The sequence below is a fragment of the Oncorhynchus nerka genome, linkage group LG10, assembly GCF_034236695.1.
Source record: "Oncorhynchus nerka isolate Pitt River linkage group LG10, Oner_Uvic_2.0, whole genome shotgun sequence".
Lineage (NCBI taxonomy): Eukaryota > Metazoa > Chordata > Actinopteri > Salmoniformes > Salmonidae > Oncorhynchus > Oncorhynchus nerka.
Window position 1 is genome coordinate 8,634,323 of NC_088405.1, and position 18,972 is coordinate 8,653,294.

At 46.2% G+C, this 18,972-nt stretch overlaps 1 protein-coding gene across 1 annotated transcript; it reads left to right on the forward strand.

Annotated features, from left to right (window-relative positions):
* The first annotated feature begins 3,180 nt into the window (after positions 1 to 3,180).
* LOC115119328 (dihydropyrimidinase-related protein 4-like) lies at positions 3,181 to 18,010 on the forward strand. Its single transcript, XM_065022877.1, has 10 exons — positions 3,181 to 3,264; positions 3,334 to 3,414; positions 3,822 to 3,890; positions 7,169 to 7,289; positions 7,469 to 7,625; positions 10,400 to 10,541; positions 11,449 to 11,619; positions 11,847 to 12,026; positions 15,286 to 15,457; positions 16,130 to 18,010. Exons 1-10 carry the CDS (start codon positions 3,181 to 3,183, stop codon positions 16,219 to 16,221), a joined length of 1,269 nt encoding a protein of 422 aa, XP_064878949.1. The 3' UTR covers positions 16,222 to 18,010.
* Positions 18,011 to 18,972: the final 962 nt, after the last annotated feature.

Sequence of the window (18,972 nt, forward strand, 5' to 3'; positions counted from 1 at the left end):
TTCCCTCTACTGTATTACCTCACGCTGAGCAGCACTCCCCCTACTGTATTACCTCACGCTGAGCATCACTCCCCCTACTGTATTACCTCACGCTGAGCAGCACTCCCTACTGTATTACCTCACGCTGAGCAGCACTCCCCCTACTGTATTACCTCACGCTGAGCAGCACTCCCCCTACTGTATTACCTCACGCTGAGCAGCACTCCCCCTACTGTATTACCTCACACTCCCCCTACTGTATTACCTCACGCTGAGCAGCACTACCCCTACTGTATTACCTCACACTCCCCCTACTATATTACCTCACGCTGAGCAGCACTCCCCCTACTGTATTACCTCACGCTGAGCAGCATTCCCTCTACTGTATTACCTCACGCTGAGCAGCACTCCCCCTACTGTATTACCTCACGCTGAGCAGCACTCCCCCTACTGTATTACCTCACGCTGAGCAGCACTCCCTCGACTGTATTACCTCACGCTGAGCAGCACTCCCCCTACTGTATTACCTCACGCTGAACAGCACTCCCCTACTGTATTACCTCACACTCCCCCTACTGTATTACCTCACGCTGAGCAGCACTCCCCCTACTGTATTACCTCACGCTGAGCAGCACTCCCCCTACTGTATTACCTCACGTTGAGCAGCACTCCCTCTACTGTATTACCTCACGCTGAACAGCACTCCCCCTACTGTATTACCTCACGCTGAGCATCACTACCCCTACACCTACTGTATTACCTCACACTGATCATCACTCCCCCTACTGTATTACCTCACGCTGAGCAGCACTCCCCCTACTGTATTACCTCACGCTGAGCAGCACTCCCCCTACTGTATTACCTCACGCTGAACAGCACTCCCCCTACTGTATTACCTCACACTCCCCCTACTGTATTACCTCACGCTGAGCAGCACTCCCCCTACTGTATTACCTCACGCTGAGCAGCACTCCCCCTACTGTATTACCTCACGTTGAGCAGCACTCCCTCTACTGTATTACCTCACGCTGAGCAGCACTCCCCCTACTGTATTACCTCACGTTGAGCAGCACTCCCTCTACTGTATTACCTCACGCTGAGCAGCACTCCCCCTACTGTATTACCTCACGCTGAGCAGCACTCCCCCTACTGTATTACCTCACACTCCCCCTACTGTATTACCTCACGCTGAGCAGCACTCCCTCTACTGTATTACCTCACGCTGAGCAGCACTCCCCCTACTGTATTACCTCACGCTGAGCATCACTACCCCTACACCTACTGTATTACCTCACACTGATCATCACTCCCCCTACTGTATTACCTCACGCTGAGCAGCACTCCCCCTACTGTATTACCTCACGCTGAGCAGCACTCCCCCTACTGTATTACCTCACACTGATCATCACTCCCTCTACTGTATTACCTCACGCTGAGCAGCACTCCCCCTACTGTATTACCTCACTCCCCCATACTGTATTACCTCACACTGAGCAGCACTCCCCCTACTGTATTACCTCACGCTGAGCAGCACTCCCCCTACTGTATTACCTCACGCTGAGCAGCACTCCCCCTACTGTATTACCTCACGCTGAGCAGCACTCCCCCTACTGTATTACCTCACGCTGAGCATCACTCCCCCTACTGTATTACCTCACACTGAGCAGCACTCCCCCTACTGTATTACCTCACACTGAGCAGCACTCCCCCTACTGTATTACCTCACGCTGAGCAGCACTCTCCCTACTGTATTACCTCACGCTGAGCAGCACTACCCCTCCCCCTACTGTATTACCTCACGCTGAGCAGCACTCCCCCTACTGTATTACCTCACACTCCCCTACTGTATTACCTCACGCTGAGCAGCACTCCCCCTACTGTATTACCTCACACTCCCCTACTGTATTACCTCACGCTGATCAGCACTCCCCCTACTGTATTACCTCACGCTGATCAGCACTCCCACTACTGTATTACCTCACGCTGAGCAGCACTCCCACTACTGTATTACCTCACGCTGAGCAGCACTCCCACTACTGTATTACCTCACACTGCACCTCCACATTCATTGAACCTTCTTCCAGCCAGGACAATGGCAACAATAGAGACCAAACAAGAGAAGGCATTTAGAGCATGAGAGTGTGGAGCACGGTCCTCTGCATGAGAGTGTGGAGCACGGTCCTCTGCATGAGAGTGTGGAGCACGGTCCTCTGCATGAGAGTGTGGAGCACGGTCCTCTGCATGAGAGTGTGGAGCACGGTCCTCTGCATGAGAGTGTGGAGCACGGTCCTCTGCATGAGAGTGTGGAGCACGGTCCTCTGCATGAGAGTGTGGAGCACGGTCCTCTGCATGAGAGTGTGGAGCGCGGTCCTCTGCATGAGAGTGTGGAGCGCGGTCCTCTGCATGAGAGTGTGGAGCGCGGTCCTCTGCATGAGAGTGTGGAGCGCGGTCCTCTGCATGAGAGTGTGGAGCACGGTCCTCTGCATGAGAGTGTGGAGCACGGTCCTCTGCATGAGAGTGTGGAGCAGTCCTCTGAGAGTGTGGAGCATGGAGAGAGTGTGGAGCGGGTCCTCTGCATGAGAGTGTGGAGCGCGGTCCTCTGCATGAGAGTGTGGAGCGCGGTCCTCTGCATGAGAGTGTGGAGCGCGGTCCTCTGCATGAGAGTCCTCTGCATGAGAGTGTGGAGCGCGGTCCTCTGCATGAGAGTGTGGAGCACGGTCCTCTGCATGAGAGTGTGGAGCACGGTCCTCTGCATGAGAGTGTGGAGCATGGTCCTCTGCATGAGAGTGTGGAGCGCGGTCCTCTGCATGAGAGTGTGGAGCACAGTCCTCTGCATGAGAGTGTGGAGCACGGTCCTCTGCATGAGAGTGTGGAGCACGGTCCTCTGCATGAGAGGTCCTCTGCATGAGAGTGTGGAGCACGGTCCTCTGCATGAGAGTGTGGAGCACGGTCCTCTGCATGAGAGTGTGGAGCACGGTCCTCTGCATGAGAGTGTGGAGCACGGTCCTCTGCATGAGAGTGTGGAGCACGGTCCTCTGCATGAGAGTGTGGAGCACGGTCCTCTGCATGAGAGTGTGGAGCACGGTCCTCTGCATGAGAGTGTGGAGCGCGGTCCTCTGCATGAGAGTGTGGAGCGCGGTCCTCTGCATGAGAGTGTGGAGCGCGGTCCTCTGCATGAGAGTGTGGAGCGCGGTCCTCTGCATGAGAGTGTGGAGCGGTCCTCTGCATGAGAGTGTGGAGCGCGGTCCTCTGCATGAGAGTGTGGAGCGCGGTTTGCATGAGAGTGTGGAGCTTTCCTCTGCATGAGATGTGTGGAGATTTTGATTTGGTGTTTTTATCTCTTTCCCATGCCAGATGTATGAGATGTTTGGTATCATTAGAGACCTGGGTGCCATCGCTCAGGTTCACGCTGAGAACGGAGACATCATTGACGAGGTAGGCTCCTGTACTGTTGACTTGAAAGACTGGCCTTTGACAGTGACTGGGCAGATCTCTCCTGGGCAAAGTTCATCTTCAGTTGCCATATTTCCCCTTCTATCTATATAGGAACAGAATAAACTGCTGTCTTTGATTGCACCATGTGAAGTGTAGTTTCCGTCTTTCCCCTTCTATCTATATAGGAGCAGAATAAACTGCTGTCTTTGATTGCACCATGTGAAGTTTAGTTTCCGTCTTTCCCCTTCTATCTATATAGCAGCAGAATAAACTGCTGTCTTTGATTGCACCATGTGAAGTTTAGTTTCCGTCTTTCCCCTTCTATCTATATAGCAGCAGAATAAACTGCTGTCTTTGATTGCACCATGTGAAGTGTAGTTTCCGTCTTTCCCCTTCTATCTATATAGGAGCAGAAGCGACTACTGGAGCTGGGGATCACTGGGCCTGAGGGACATGTGATGTGTCACCCAGAGGAGGTAGGGACTTCCTGTCTCTGTGTAAACAATAGCCTCATTTACATGATCACACTACAGTATCTTGTTATGAGCCAGTGTTACTGCTAGTGACAGAGTGGTTTGAAACCGGGAGACTGGACATGCCATTGCTTGTTGAAAATACCTTGTCGATGAATTTTCCACTCTCAATAATAATGGAAATGAGACTGAGTATTGTAATCTCAATCAATCAATCAAATGTATTTTTATTAAAGCCCTTTTTACATCAGCTGTAGTCACAAAGTGCTAAAATCCCAAAGAGCAAGCAATGTCGATGTAGAAGCACAGTGGCTAGGAAAAGCTCTCTAGAAAGGAAGGAACCTAGGAAGAAACCTAGTGAAGAACCAGGATCGGAGTGGCCAGTCCTTTTTTAACATTTAAAAAAATCTTTATTTAACTGGCAAGTCAGTTAAAAACATTCTTATCAACAATGACGGCCTACCAAAAGGCAAAAGGCCTCCTGCGGTGACGGGGCCTGGGATTAAAAATAAATCAATAAAATCTAAATATAGAACAAAACACACATCACTACGAGACAACACAACACTACATAAAGAGAGACCTAAGACAGCAACATAGCAAGGCAGCAACACATGACAACACAGCATGGTAGCAACACAACATGACAACACAGCATAGTAGCACCACAACATGGCAGCAACACATGACAACAACAGCATGGTAGCAACACAACATGACAACACAGCATGGTAGCACCACAACATGGCAGCAACACATGACAACACAGCATGGTAGCAACACAACATGACAACACAGCATGGTAGCACCACAACATGGCAGCAACACATGACAACACAGCATGGTAGCAACACAACATGACAACAACATGGTAGCAACACAACATGGCAGCAACACATGACAACACAGCATGGTAGCAACACAACATGACAACAACATGGTAGCAACACAACATGGCAGCAACACATGACAACACAGCATGGTAGCAACACAACATGGTAGCACCACAAAACATGGCACAGACAACAGCACAAAGGGCAAGAAGGTAGAGACAACAATACATCACGCGAAGCAGCCACAACTGTCAGTAAGAGTGTCCATGATTGAGTCTTTGAATGAAGAGATTGAGATAAAACTGTCCAGTTTGAGTGTTTGTTGCAGCTCGTTCCAGTCGCTAGCTGCAGCGAACTGAAAAGAGGAGCGACCCAGGGATGTGTGTGCTTTGGGGACCTTTAACAGAATGTGACTGGCAGAACGGGTGTTGTATGTGGAGGATGAGGGCTGCAGTAGATATCTCAGATAGAGGGAAGTGAGGCCTAAGAGGGTTTTATAAATAAGCATCAACCAGTGGGTCTTGCGACGGGTATAAAGAGATGACCAGTTTACAGAGGAATATAGAGCGCAGTGATGTGTCCTATCAGGGGCATTGGTGGCAAATCTGATGGCCAAATGGTAAAGAACATCTAGCCGCTCGAGAGCACCCTTACCTGCCGATTAATAAATTCTGTCTCTGTAATCTAGCATGGGGAGGATGGTCATCTGAATCAGGGTTAGTTTGGCAGCTGGTGTTAAAGAGAAGCATTTCACGATAGAGGAAACCAAGTCTAGATTTAACTTTAGCCTGCAGCTTTGATATGTGCTGAGAGAAGGACAGTGTACCGTCTAGTCATACTCCCAAGTACTTGTATGAGGTGACTACCTCAAGCTCTAAACCCTCAGTGGTAGTAATCACACCTGTGGGGAGAGGGGCATTCTTCTTACCAAACCACATGACCTTTGTTTTGGAGGTGTTCAGAACAAGGTTAAGGGTAGAGAAAGCTTGTTGGACACTAACAACGCTTTGTTGTAGAGCATTTAACAGTATAAGACTGTATCATCTGCATAGCTTCCTACTGCCTGAGCTATGTTGTTGATGTAAATTGAGAAGTGCCTTAAATCACTGCGCCACTCGGGAGTCGTAGTGTTACTCAAGTGATTTGTGGTCGTCACTAGTTACCACAGCCACAAAGTCATAAACCTATTTCTACCATTTCTCTTCTTCACATCTGATTTTAAACCTCTTAGAAAAAAGGTGTTATCTAGAACCTAAAAGGGTTCTACAGCCGTATAACTATTTTTGGTTCCAGGTAGAACCCTTTTGGTTCCAGGTAGAACCCTTTTCGGTTCCATGTAGGACCCTTTCTACAGAGGGTTTTTACATGGAACCCAAAAGAGTTCTACCTGGAACAAAAAGTGTTTTCCTATAGACACTTTTGGTGTGTAACCTGAAGCACACTGCAGACCTTATGCCTAAACCGAACTTAAAATACATGTTTAAAATTATGATATTGCCAATTTTGACTTTGTGGCTGTTGTACCTAGTAGAAACCGTGATTTGTGGCTGCAGGTAGCCTAATGGTTAGAGAAAGTAGCCTAGTGGTTAGAGCAGGTAGCCTAATGGTTAGAGCAGGTAGCCTAGTGGTTAGAGCAGGTAGCCTAGTGGTTAGAGCCAGGTAGCCTAGTGGTTAGAGCAGGTAGCCTAGTGGTTAGAGCAGGTAGGCTAGTGGTTAGAGCAGGTAGCCTAGTGGTTAGAGCAGGTAGCCTAGTGGTTAGAGAAGGTAGCCTAGTGGTTAGAGCAGGTAGCCTAGTGGTTAGAGCAGGTAGCCTAATGGTTAGAGCAGGTAGCCTAGTGGTTAGAGCAGGTAGCCTAGTGGTTAGAGCAGGTAGCCTAGTGGTTAGAGCAGGTAGCCTAGTGGTTAGAGCAGGTAGGCTAGTGGTTAGAGAAGGTAGCTTAGTGGTTAGAGCAGGTAGCCTAATGGTTAGAGCAGGTAGCTTAGTGGTTAGAGCGTTGGGCCAGTAACCGAAAGGTTGCTATATTGAATCCCCGAGGTGACAAGGTAAACATTAACTGCTGACAAGGCAGTTAACCCACTGTTCCTAGACCAGTTAACCCACTGTTCCTAGACCAGTTAACCCACTGTTCCTAGACCAGTTAACCCACTGTTCCTAGGCCAGTTAACCCACTGTTCCTAGACCAGTTAACCCACTGTTCCTAGACCAGTTAACCCACTGTTCCTAGACCAGTTAACCCACTGTTCCTAGACCAGTTAACCCACTGTTCCTAGACCAGTTAACCCACTGTTCCTAGACCAGTTAACCCACTGTTCCTAGACCAGTTAACCCACTGTTCCTAGGCCGTCATTGTAAATAAGAATTTGTTCTTTAACTGACTTGCCGAGTTAAATAAAAAATAAATGTTGGTTGAAATGTTACAGTAAGGTTTTTTAATTTGTGACCACTAGGTGGAGACAGAGGCAGTGTACCGGGCCATCACCATCGCCAAGCAGGCCAACTGTCCTCTCTACATCACCAAGGTGATGAGCAAGTCGGCTGCTGATGTCATCGCCAAGGCCAGGAAGAAGGGTGAGACTGGGTTTAGCGATTCAATAACAACTTTATTTGGAAATAATTTCTGTATCATACATTCTTTGTTAACTTTGATGGCTAAACACATTTGTTGTTGACCTGGCAAAAAAAAATGTCTGAAAAAACTGCTTTTTCTTGTACAAATGCCTCGTCTTTTTTCATTGGATGATTTTCAGGTATGGTGGTTTATGGCGAGCCAATCACAGCCAGCCTTGGGACAGACGGATCACACTATTGGAGTAAGAACTGGGCTAAGGCAGCAGCGTTCGTCATGTCCCCGCCCCTCAGCCCAGACCCCAGCACCCCTGACTACCTCAACTCCCTGCTTTCCTGGTGAGAACACAAACGCTGCGTTTACACAGGCCGCCCCATTCTGATCTTTCCCATTTATTGACAAAAGATCTGATTTGATTGGTCAAAAAATACAATTTTGTTTTGCAAAAGATCAGAATTGAGCTGCCTGTGTAAACGCAGCCATAGAGACACAGACACTAGAATGAAGACAAAATGTTTCTGAATTATATCTGAATTACTTTGTCTGCATCTAGCACATACTTCGAAGCTCTCACGGACACCGTTGGAAGCTCTCACAGACACCGTTGGAAGCTCTCACGGACACTGTTGAACGCTCTCACGGACACCGTTGGAAGCTCTCACAGACACCGTTGGAAGCTCTCACGGACACCGTTCAACGGAAAAAGTCTCACAAACACCGTTGATGATTAATTAGCTCTCACAGACACCGTTGGAAGCTCTTGGTCATCAGACACCGTTGGTCATCCCTGATGGTGACTCACGGACATCCCTTGATGAAGCTCTCACGGACATTGTTCAACGAAGAAAAAGTACAATCACCCTAAAACAACCAGAAAACAGATGATTAATTAGTGAATCAGCTTCTGTTCTCTTAGTCATCCCTGATGGTGACTCACTGTGTTGTTCTCTTGGTCATCCCTGATGGTGACTCACTGTGTTGTTCTCTTAGTCATCCCTGATGGTGACTCACTGTGTCATCCCTGATAGTGACTCACTGGGCTGTTCTCTTAGTTCTCTTAGTCATCCCTGATGGTGACTCACTGTGTTGTTCTCTTAGTCATCCCTGATGGTGACTCACTGTGTTGTTCTCTTAGTCATCCCTGATGGTGACTCACTGTTGTTCTCTTAGTCATCCCTGATGGTGACTCACTGTTGTTCTCTTAGTCATCCCTGATGGTGACTCACTGTGTTGTTCTCTTAGTCATCCCTGATGGTGACTCACTGTTGTTCTCTTAGTCATCCCTGATGGTGACTCACTGTTGTTCTCTTAGTCATCCCTGATGGTGACTCACTGTGTTGTTCTCTTAGTCATCCCTGATGGTGACTCACTGTTGTTCTCTTAGTCATCCCTGATGATGACTCACTGTGTTGTTCTCTTAGTCATCCCTGATGGTGACTCACTGTTGTTCTCTTAGTCATCCCTGATGATGACTCACTGTTGTTCTCTTAGTCATCCCTGATGGTGACTCACTGTTGTTCTCTTAGTCATCCCTGATAGTGACTCACTGTTGGCTTTCTTCTCTTAGTCATCATCCCTGATGGTGACTCACTGTGTTGTTCTCTTAGTCATCCCTGATGGTGACTCACTGTTGTTCTCTTAGTCATCCCTGATGGTGACTCACTGTTGTTCTCTTAGTCATCCCTGATGGTGACTCACTGTTGTTCTCTTAGTCATCCCTGATGGTGACTCACTGTTGTTCTCTTAGTCATCCCTGATGGTGACTCACTGTTGTTCTCTTAGTCATCCCTGATGGTGACTCACTGTTGTTCTCTTAGTCATCCCTGATGGTGACTCACTGTTGTTCTCTTAGTCATCCCTGATGGTGACTCACTGTGTTGTTCTCTTAGTCATCCCTGATGGTGACTCACTGTTGTTCTCTTAGTCATCCCTGATGGTGACTCACTGTTGTTCTCTTAGTCATCCCTAATGGTGACTCACTGTTGTTCTCTTAGTCATCCCTGATAGTGACTCACTGGGCTGTTCTCTTAGTCATCCCTGATGGTGACTCACTGTTGTTCTCTTAGTCATCCCTGATGGTGACTCACTGTTGTTCTCTTAGTCATCCCTGATGGTGACTCACTGTTGTTCTCTTAGTCATCCCTGATGGTGACTCACTGTTGTTCTCTTAGTCATCCCTGATGGTGACTCACTGTTGTTCTCTTAGTCATCCCTAATGGTGACTCACTGTTGTTCTCTTAGTCATCCCTAATGGTGACTCTTAGTCATCCCTGATGGTGACTCACTGTGTTGTTCTCTTGGTCATCCCTGATGGTGACTCACTGTGTTGTTCTCTTAGTCATCCCTGATGGTGACTCACTGTTGTTCTCTTAGTCATCCCTGATGGTGACTCACTGTTGTTCTCTTAGTCATCCCTAATGGTGACTCACTGTTGTTCTCTTAGTCATCCCTGATAGTGACTCACTGTTGTTCTCTTAGTCATCCCTCTTAGTCATCCCCTGACTGTCATGACTCACTGGGCTGTTCTCTTAGTCATCCCTGATGGTGACTCACTGTTGTTCTCTTGGTCCACAGTGGTCTGACTGTCCTGTTCTCTTGGTCCACAGTGGTCTGACTGTCCTGTTCTCTTGGTCCACAGTGGTCTGACTGTCCTGTTCTCTTGGTCCACAGTGGTCTGACTGTCCTGTGGTCCACAGTGGTCTGACTGTCCTGTTCTCTTGGTCCACAGTGGTCTGACTGTCCTGTTCTCTTGGTCCACAGTGGTCTGACTGTCCTGTTCTCTTGGTCCACAGTGGTCTGACTGTCCTGTTCTCTTGGTCCACAGTGGTCTGACTCTCCTGTTCTCTTGGTCCACAGTGGTCTGATTGTCCTGTTCTCTTGGTCCACAGTGGTCTGACTGTCCTGTTTTCTTGGTCCACAGTGGTCTGACTGTCCTGTTCTCTTGTTCCACAGTGGTCTGACTGTCATGTTCTCTTGGTCCACAGTGGTCTGACTGTCCTGTTCTCTTGGTCCACAGTGGTCTGACTGTCCTGTTCTCTTGGTCCACAGTGGTCTGACTGTCCTGTTCTCTTGGTCCACAGTGGTCTGACTGTCCTGTTCTCTTGGTCCACAGTGGAGACCTTCAGGTGACGGCCAGTGGCCACAGCACCTTCTCGACGGCCCAGAAGGCTGTTGGGAAAGACAACTTCACCCTCATCCCTGAGGGAACTAACGGCATCGAGGAGAGGCTAGCCATCGTCTGGGAGAAGGCTGTGGTATGTGTTGTTGTTTATTTTATAAATGTTTAGTTTTTGTCATTGTATACTTTACAGTGGGGACATAAAGAGTTTCTGTAGTTGGTCTGATTCAACGTGATGCTGTATATATGATCTGGAGGCAGCAGTTTAGACAGCTAGACCACCGTAGGACACCCCTGTTTCTGTTGTTGTTGTTGCTTCTTCTTCTTCTTCCTATTCTTCTCCTTCTTCTTCTTCCTATTCTTCTTCTTCTTCCTATTCTTCTTCTTCTTCCTATTCTTCTTCTTCTTCTTCTTCCTATTCTTCTTCCTATTCTTCTTCTTCTTCCTATTCTTCTTCCTATTCATCTTCTTCTTCTTCCTATTCGTCTTCTTCTTCTTCCTATTCTTCTTCTACTTCTTCCTATTCTTCTTCTTCTTCTTCCTATTCTTCTTCTTCTTCTTCTTCCTATTCTTCTTCTTCTCCTTCCTATTCTTCTTCCTATTCTTCTTCTACTTCTTCTTCTTCTTCCTATTCTTCTTCTTCTTCTTCTTCTTCTTTCTGCTTCTTCTTCCTATTCTTCTTCCTATTCTTCTTCTACTTCTTCTTCTTCTTCTTCTTCTTCTTCTTCTTCTTCTTCTTCTTCTTCTTCCTATTCTTCTTCCTATTCTTCTTCTTCCTATTCTTCTTCCTATTCTTCTTCTTCTTCCTATTCTTCTTCTTCTTCTTCCTATTCTTCTTCTACTTCTTCCTATTCTTCTTCTTCTTCTTCCTTCCTATTCTTCTTCTTCTTCTTCTCCTTCCTATTCTTCTTCCTATTCTTCTTCTACTTCTACTGGTTTTCACAGTGATGCGATATGTCTTTAACAGTAACGTCTTTGCATTGTTGTATAAAAGACAGCTCTCTCCTGATCGTGAAGAGGATGTGTTGTTCCGTATTCCCCAGGCGACAGGCAAAATGGATGAGAATGACTTTGTTGCGGTGACGAGCACCAACGCTGCCAAGCTGTTCAACCTGTATCCTCGTAAAGGAAGGATCGCTGTGGGGTCAGACGCAGACATCGTGATCTGGAACCCCAAGGAGACCAAGACCATCTCAGCCGCGACCCACGCACTGGTACACACACACACACACACACACGCACACGCACACGCACACGCACACACCCTCCCTCTCTCCTTCTCTTTCACAGTCAACCTCCAGACATCATTCAGACATTCCTCTCCAATGTGTCTGTCTGCCTGTCAGGGAGGAGTTTTGTCCGTCTGTCTGTAAGGGTGTAATGATGATGATATCATGTCTGAGCTGGATGTTCATTATTCTGTCCTTGTGTGTGTTTCCAGACAGTGGAGATTAACATCTTTGAGGGCATGGAGGTCCGGGGAGCCCCGGTGGTGGTGATCAGCCAGGGGAAGACTGTCCTGGAGGGGGGAAAGCTGAACGTCACAGAGGGCTCTGGACGCTTCGTACCCAGAAAGGCTTATCCTGACTTCATCTACAAGAGGATCAAAGCACGCAGCAAGGTAAGAGAAGAGAGATGAAGGCTAACCAGGGTAAGAGCTAGGGGCTAAGAACCAGCAGGGTAAGAGAAGAGAGATGAAGGCTAACCAGGGTAAGAGCTAGGGGCTAAGAACCAGCAGGGTAAGAGAGAGAGAGAACCAGAAGGCTAACCAGGGTAAGAGCTAGGGGGGCTAAGAACCAGCAGGGTAAGAGAAGAGAGATGAAGGCTAACCAGGGTAAGAGCTAGGGGCTAAGAACCAGCAGGTTAAGAGAAGAGAGATGAAGGCTAACCAGGGTAAGAGCTAGGGGCTAAGAACCAGCAGGTTAAGAGAAGAGAGATGAAGGCTAACCAGGGTAAGAGCTAGGGGCTAAGAACCAGCAGGTTAAGAGAAGAGAGATGAAGGCTAACCAGGTTAAGAGCTAGGGGCTAAGAACCAGCAGGGTAAGAGAAGAGAGATGAAGGCTAACCAGGGTAAGAGCTAGGGGCTAAGAACCAGCAGGGTAAGAGAAGAGAGATGAAGGCTAACCAGGGTAAGAGCTAGGGGCTAAGAACCAGCAGGTTAAGAGAAGAGAGATGATGAAGGCTAACCAGGGTAAGAGCTAGGGGCTAAGAACCAGCAGGTTAAGAGAAGAGAGATGAAGGCTAACCAGGGTAAGAGCTAGGGGCTAAGAACCAGCAGGTTAAGAGAAGAGAGATGAAGGCTAACCAGGGTAAGAGCTAGGGGCTAAGAACCAGCAGGTTAAGAGAAGAGAGATGAAGGCTAACCAGGGTAAGAGCTAGGGGCTAAGAACCAGCAGGTTAAGAGAAGAGAGATGAAGGCTAACCAGGGTAAGAGCTAGGGGCTAAGAACCAGCAGGTTAAGAGAAGAGAGATGAAGGCTAACCAGGGTAAGAGCTAGGGGCTAAGAACCAGCAGGTTAAGAGAAGAGAGATGAAGGCTAACCAGGTTAAGAGCTAGGGGCTAAGAACCAGCAGGTTAAGAGAAGAGAGATGAAGGCTAACCAGGGTAAGAGCTAGGGGCTAAGAACCAGCAGGGTAAGAGAAGAGAGATGAAGGCTAACCAGGTTAAGAGCTAGGGCTAAGAACCAGCAGGGTAAGAGAAGAGAGATGAAGGCTAACCAGGTTAAGAGCTAGGGGGCTAAGAACCAGCAGGTTAAGAGAAGAGAGATGAAGGCTAACCAGGGTAAGAGCTAGGGGCTAAGAACCAGCAGGTTAAGAGAAGAGAGATGAAGGCTAACCAGGGTAAGAGCTAGGGGCTAAGAACCAGCAGGGTAAGAGAAGAGAGATGAAGGCTAACCAGGGTAAGAGCTAGGGGCTAAGAACCAGCAGGGTAAGAGGAGAGAGATGAAGGCTAACCAGGGTAAGAGCTAGGGGCTAAGAACCAGCAGGTTAAGAGAAGAGAGATGAAGGCTAACCAGGGTAAGAGCTAGGGGCTAAGAACCAGCAGGTTAAGAGAAGAGAGATGAAGGCTAACCAGGGTAAGAGCTAGGGGCTAAGAACCAGCAGGTTAAGAGAAGAGAGATGAAGGCTAACCAGGGTAAGAGCTAGGGGCTAAGAACCAGCAGGGTAAGAGGAGAGAGATGAAGGCTAACCAGCTAACCAGGGTAAGAGCTAGGGGCTAAGAACCAGCAGGTTAAGAGAAGAGAGATGAAGGCTAACCAGGGTAAGAGCTAGGGGCTAAGAACCAGCAGGTTAAGAGAAGAGAGATGAAGGCTAACCAGGGTAAGAGCTAGGGGCTAAGAACCAGCAGGGTAAGAGGAGAGAGATGAAGGCTAACCAGGGTAAGAGCTAGGGGCTAAGAACCAGCAGGTTAAGAGAAGAGAGATGAAGGCTAACCAGGGTAAGAGCTAGGGGCTAAGAACCAGCAGGGTAAGAGGAGAGAGATGAAGACTAACCAGGGTAAGAGCTAGGGGCTAAGAACCAGCAGGGTAAGAGAAGGGAGATGATGGCTAATCAAGGTAAGAGCTAGGGGTTAATGCTGGCAGGGTAAAAGCACAGCAGGGTAGGAGATAGTGGCTAATGTTAGCAGGGTATGAGATAGTGGCTAATGCTAGCAGGGTAGGAGATAGTGGCTAATGCTAGCAGGGTAAGAGATAGTGGCTAATGCTAGCAGGGTAAGAGCACAGCAGGGTAGGATATAGTGGCTAATGCTAGCAGGGTAAGAGCTAGGGGCTAATGCTTGCAGGGTAAAAGCACAGCAGGGTAGGAGATAGTGGATAATGCTAGCAGGGTAAGAGCACAGCAGGTTAGGAGATAGTGGCTAATGCTTGCAGGGTAAGAGTACAGCAGGTTAGGAGATGGTGGCTAATGCTTGCAGGGTAAAAGGTAAACTTTACAGAGAGGTAAACTTTACAGACAGAGGCCTGAAACTCTACCACATTAGGTTTTTAAGAAACTGTGCTTTTGAAGTGCACTTGCAGCAATTTAAACACTAACGGCTAATGGCTAACGGCTAATGGATAACAGCTAATGGCTAATGGATAACAGCTAATGGCTAACGGCTAATGGCTAACGGCTAAGGTCTAATGGCTAACAGCTAATGCCTAACGGCTAAGGGCTTATGGCTAGTTAAGAGTGTGATAGTATAAAGGTCCATCGCAACTTGTGCTTTTACAAATGTGGCATAACTCTCTTTCCAACCTTTACTTACTGTATATTACACAGTAAATCACTTTTTAGTGAGGCTATATTAAGGCTACATTATCCTCTTAATTACTTTATCCTTTACATGACATTCACCTGACATTCTCTCCAGATGCTTGACCAGCTACATTACCCTTTACATGACATTCTCTCCAGATGGTTGATGATCTACATTATCCTAACATGACATTCTCTCCAGATGGCTGAATATTTACATTATCCTTTACATGACATTCTCTCCAGATGGTTGATGATCTACATTATCCTAACATGACATTCTCTACAGATGGCTGAATATTTACATTATCCTTTACATGACATTCTCTCCAGATGGTTGATGATCTACATTATCCTAACATGACATTCTCTCCAGATGGTTGATGATCTACATTATCCTAACATGACATTCTCTCCAGATGGTTGATGATCTACATTATCCTTTACATGACATTCCCTCCAGATGGTTGATGAACTACATTATCCTAACATGACATTCTCTCCAGATGGTTGATGATCTACATTATCCTAACATGACATTCTCTCCAGATGGTTGATGATCTACATTATCCTAACATGACATTCTCTCCAGATGGTTGATGATCTACATTATCCTTTACATGACATTCCCTCCCTCTCTAGATGGCTGATGCCCGTGGCGTCCCCCGAGGGAACTATGATGGACCGGTCCATGATGTCATCAGCATGACTAAGTCAGTGCCGGCCACTCCCTCCAGCAGGGGGCCCCAGTGCCCAGGGAAGGGCCCCCTCGGCCCCACCAGGAACCTGCACCAGTCTGGTTTCACCCTATCCGGTATGGGTAAGCTTCATCTACTCTTTACTGGGTGTGGTTGTTTCTCCTCACTTTTTTAATTGAACCTTTATTTATACAGGGTTATTCTATACAGGGTTATTCTATACATGGTTATTCTCATTAAGATCAAATCTCTTTCACTCTCTGGAAGTACCAGATAGGAAACTGTCTCCTTTTGTCTTGATGTCAGGGTTGTATTATTTAATTATTTATTTGTCCTTCCTTTTCTCTCGGTCTCCCCTTCTCACTCTCTCTCCCCCACATCTACCTCTCTCTCCCACATCTACCTCTCTCTCCCCTCCATCTCCCTCTCTCCCCTCCATCTCCCTCTCTTCCACGCTCTCCGTCTTCCTCCCTCTCCCTCCTTCTCTCTCACTCTGACCATCTCACTCCCATTCCCTTGTTTCAGCCAATCATCTGTCTAATTGGGAGTCCTGTTTTATCCTGTCAGTCTTATTACAGTCTAACTTCTAGCTCTGTTTACTGTCTCTGTTGAACCACACAGGACCAATTATAGCTACAGTATAGCTGTAGTTACATCTAAAGGGTCAGGGATTTGGGAAGCTGTACAATGGTTATTTCAAATCATAGTTATACTGTCTTACTCCTATCAGAACCCAAAATGTACTCAATTGTTTGTAACGGATCTTTGTTCTTTGTTCTCCGATACAGGAACTCAGATTGACGACCACATCCCACGACGCTCAGCACAGAGGATCGTGGCGCCACCCGGTGGCCGCTCCAATATCACCTCCTTGTCGTGAACCTGGGAGCTCCTTGCTCCTCACGTCTGCTGTAGGGAGAAAAATAAATCAACTACTGTAGCAACAACCAACTACATCAATCAAAACAAATCTCACCCGGCTTCCAGAACTAAACTCAACAGTGAAACCTGAACATGCAATCCTCTTCTCAGATACAACTGTAAAACAGTACACAGCATAGAACTACATTTACCACTAGTAGTTACCACCAGTATACAGCATAGAACTACAATTACCACTAGTAGTTACCAGTCATTCTATTTCTATGGTAGACACACCAACTGATAAAACCCACTAACTTAGTACTTTGATCTGTTATCCTTTATCAATATTGTGATCAATTCCTCAATCAATTTATCTCATCACCCATCAATAGTCAACTGTCCCTGTCAGACCTCCATAGCATGCAGCTTAAACAGTCTCTGTCTCCTCAGTCAGACAACCGTCTCTCTCATCGTCTCCTCAGCTTCACTATAGCTTTACTAACATGGTGATACATGAGTCCTAGATGAAAGTAGTTCTCTTTAGACCACAGAATGCCTCTCAGCTCTCTCTCTCTCGTCGTAGTGATGCCTGCTTCTGCTTTCGCTTCAGTGCTTCTAAGAAACTCTGTAGTTGAGTCCAACATGGAACTCTATTCCCTAGATAGCGCACTACTTTTGTCCTCTAGTGCACTATCTAGGGAATAGAGGGCCATTTCAGACTGACGCGAACTTGTTGTCTCTCTCTGTTGTTATTTAGTCATGGCCGTAGGCTATTTAGGCTTCATCTTACCGTCTCTTACTGTTATATGCATGACTTTTCCTCTTCATCGTTACTCATTACAAATACAACAAGGAAAACAAGTGCGTATTACTGTTACTGTGAACAGACTGTAGGGACAGTCCTCTAGTCACGCTTGTCTTACTATTATTATGATGTTTTATCCCAATGCAGGTGAGCTAACTTTGCTTCCGTGGTATATTAAGTCAGTCAGAATAGGAACTTCACCAATCCTTCTATTCAGTCAGAATAAGAACTTCACCAATCCTTCTATTCAGTCAGAATAAGAACTTCACCAATCCTTCTATTCAGTCAGAGTAAGAACTTCACCAATCCTTCTATTCAGTCAGAATAAGAACATCACCAATCCTTCTATTCAGTCAGAGTAAGAACTTCACCAATCCTTCTATTCAGTCAGAATAGGAACTTCACCAATCCTCCTATTCAGTCAGTCAGAATAAGAACTTCACCAATCCTTCTATTCAGTCAGTCAGAATAAGAACTTTACCAATCCTTCTAATCAGTCAGTCAGAATAAGAACTTCACCAATCCTTCTATTCAGTCAGTCAGAGTAAGAACTTCACCAATCCTTCTATTCAGTCAGTCAGAGTAAGAACTTCACCAATCATTCTATTCAGTCAGTCAGAATAAGAACTTCACCAATCCTTCTAATCAGTCAGTCAGAATAAGAACTTCACCAATCCTTCTATTCAGTCAGAATAAGAACTTCACCAATCCTTCTATTCAGTCAGTCAGAATAGGAACTTCACCAATCCTTCTATTCAGTCAGTCAGAATAAGAACTTCACCAATCCTTCTATTCAGTCAGAATATCCTTCTATTCAGTCAGTCAGAATAGGAACTTCACCAATCCTTCTATTCAGTCAGTCAGAATACGAACGTCACCAATCCGTCTATTCAGTCAGAGTAGGAACTTCACCAATCCTTCTATTCAGTCAGAATAAGAACTTCACCAATCTTTCTATTCAGTCAGTCAGAATAAGAACTTCACCAATCCTTCTATTCAGTCAGAGAATAAGAACTTCACCAATCCTTCTATTCAGTCAGTGAATAAGAACTTCACCAATCCTTCTATTCAGTCAGAGCAAGAACTTCACCAATCCTTCTATTCAGTCAATCCTTCTATTCAGTCAGAATAAGAACTTCACCAATCCTTCTATTCAGTCAGAATAGAATAACAAATCCTTCTATTCAGTCAGAATAGGAACTTCACCAATCCTTCTATTCAGTCAGAGATAAGAACTTCACCAATCCTCATTCCAATCCTTCTATTCAGTCAGAATAAGAACTTCACCAATCCTTCTATTCAGTCAGAATAAGAACAGTCAGAATAAGAACTTCACCAATCCTTCTATTCAGTCAGAATAAGAACTTCACCAATCCTTCTATTCAGTCAGAATAAGAACTTCACCAATCCTTCTATTCAGTCAGAGTAAGAACACCAATCCTTCTATTCAGTCAGAATAAGAACTTCAATCCAATCCTTCTATTCAGTCAGAGAATAAGAACTTCACCAATCCTTCTAATCAGTCAGTCAGAATAAGAACTTCACCAATCCTTCTATTCAGTCAGAATAAGAACTTCACCAATCCTTCTATTCAGTCAGAATAAGAACTTCACAGTCAATCCTTCTATTCAGTCAGTCAGAATAAGAAATCCGTCATTCAGTCAATCCTTCTATTCAGTCAGAATAAGAACTTCACCAATCCTTCTATTCAGTCAGTCAGAATAAAAACTTCACCAATCCTTCTATTCAGTCAGAATAGAAACTTCACCAATCCTTCTATTCAGTCAGTCAGAATAAGAACTTCACCAATCCTTCTATTCAGTCAGTCAGAATAAGAACTTCACCAATCCTTCTATTCAGTCAGAATAGGAACTTCACCAATCCTTCTATTCAGTCAGTCAGAATAAGAACTTCACCAATCCTTCTATTCAGTCAGAATAAGAACTTCACCAATCCTTCTAT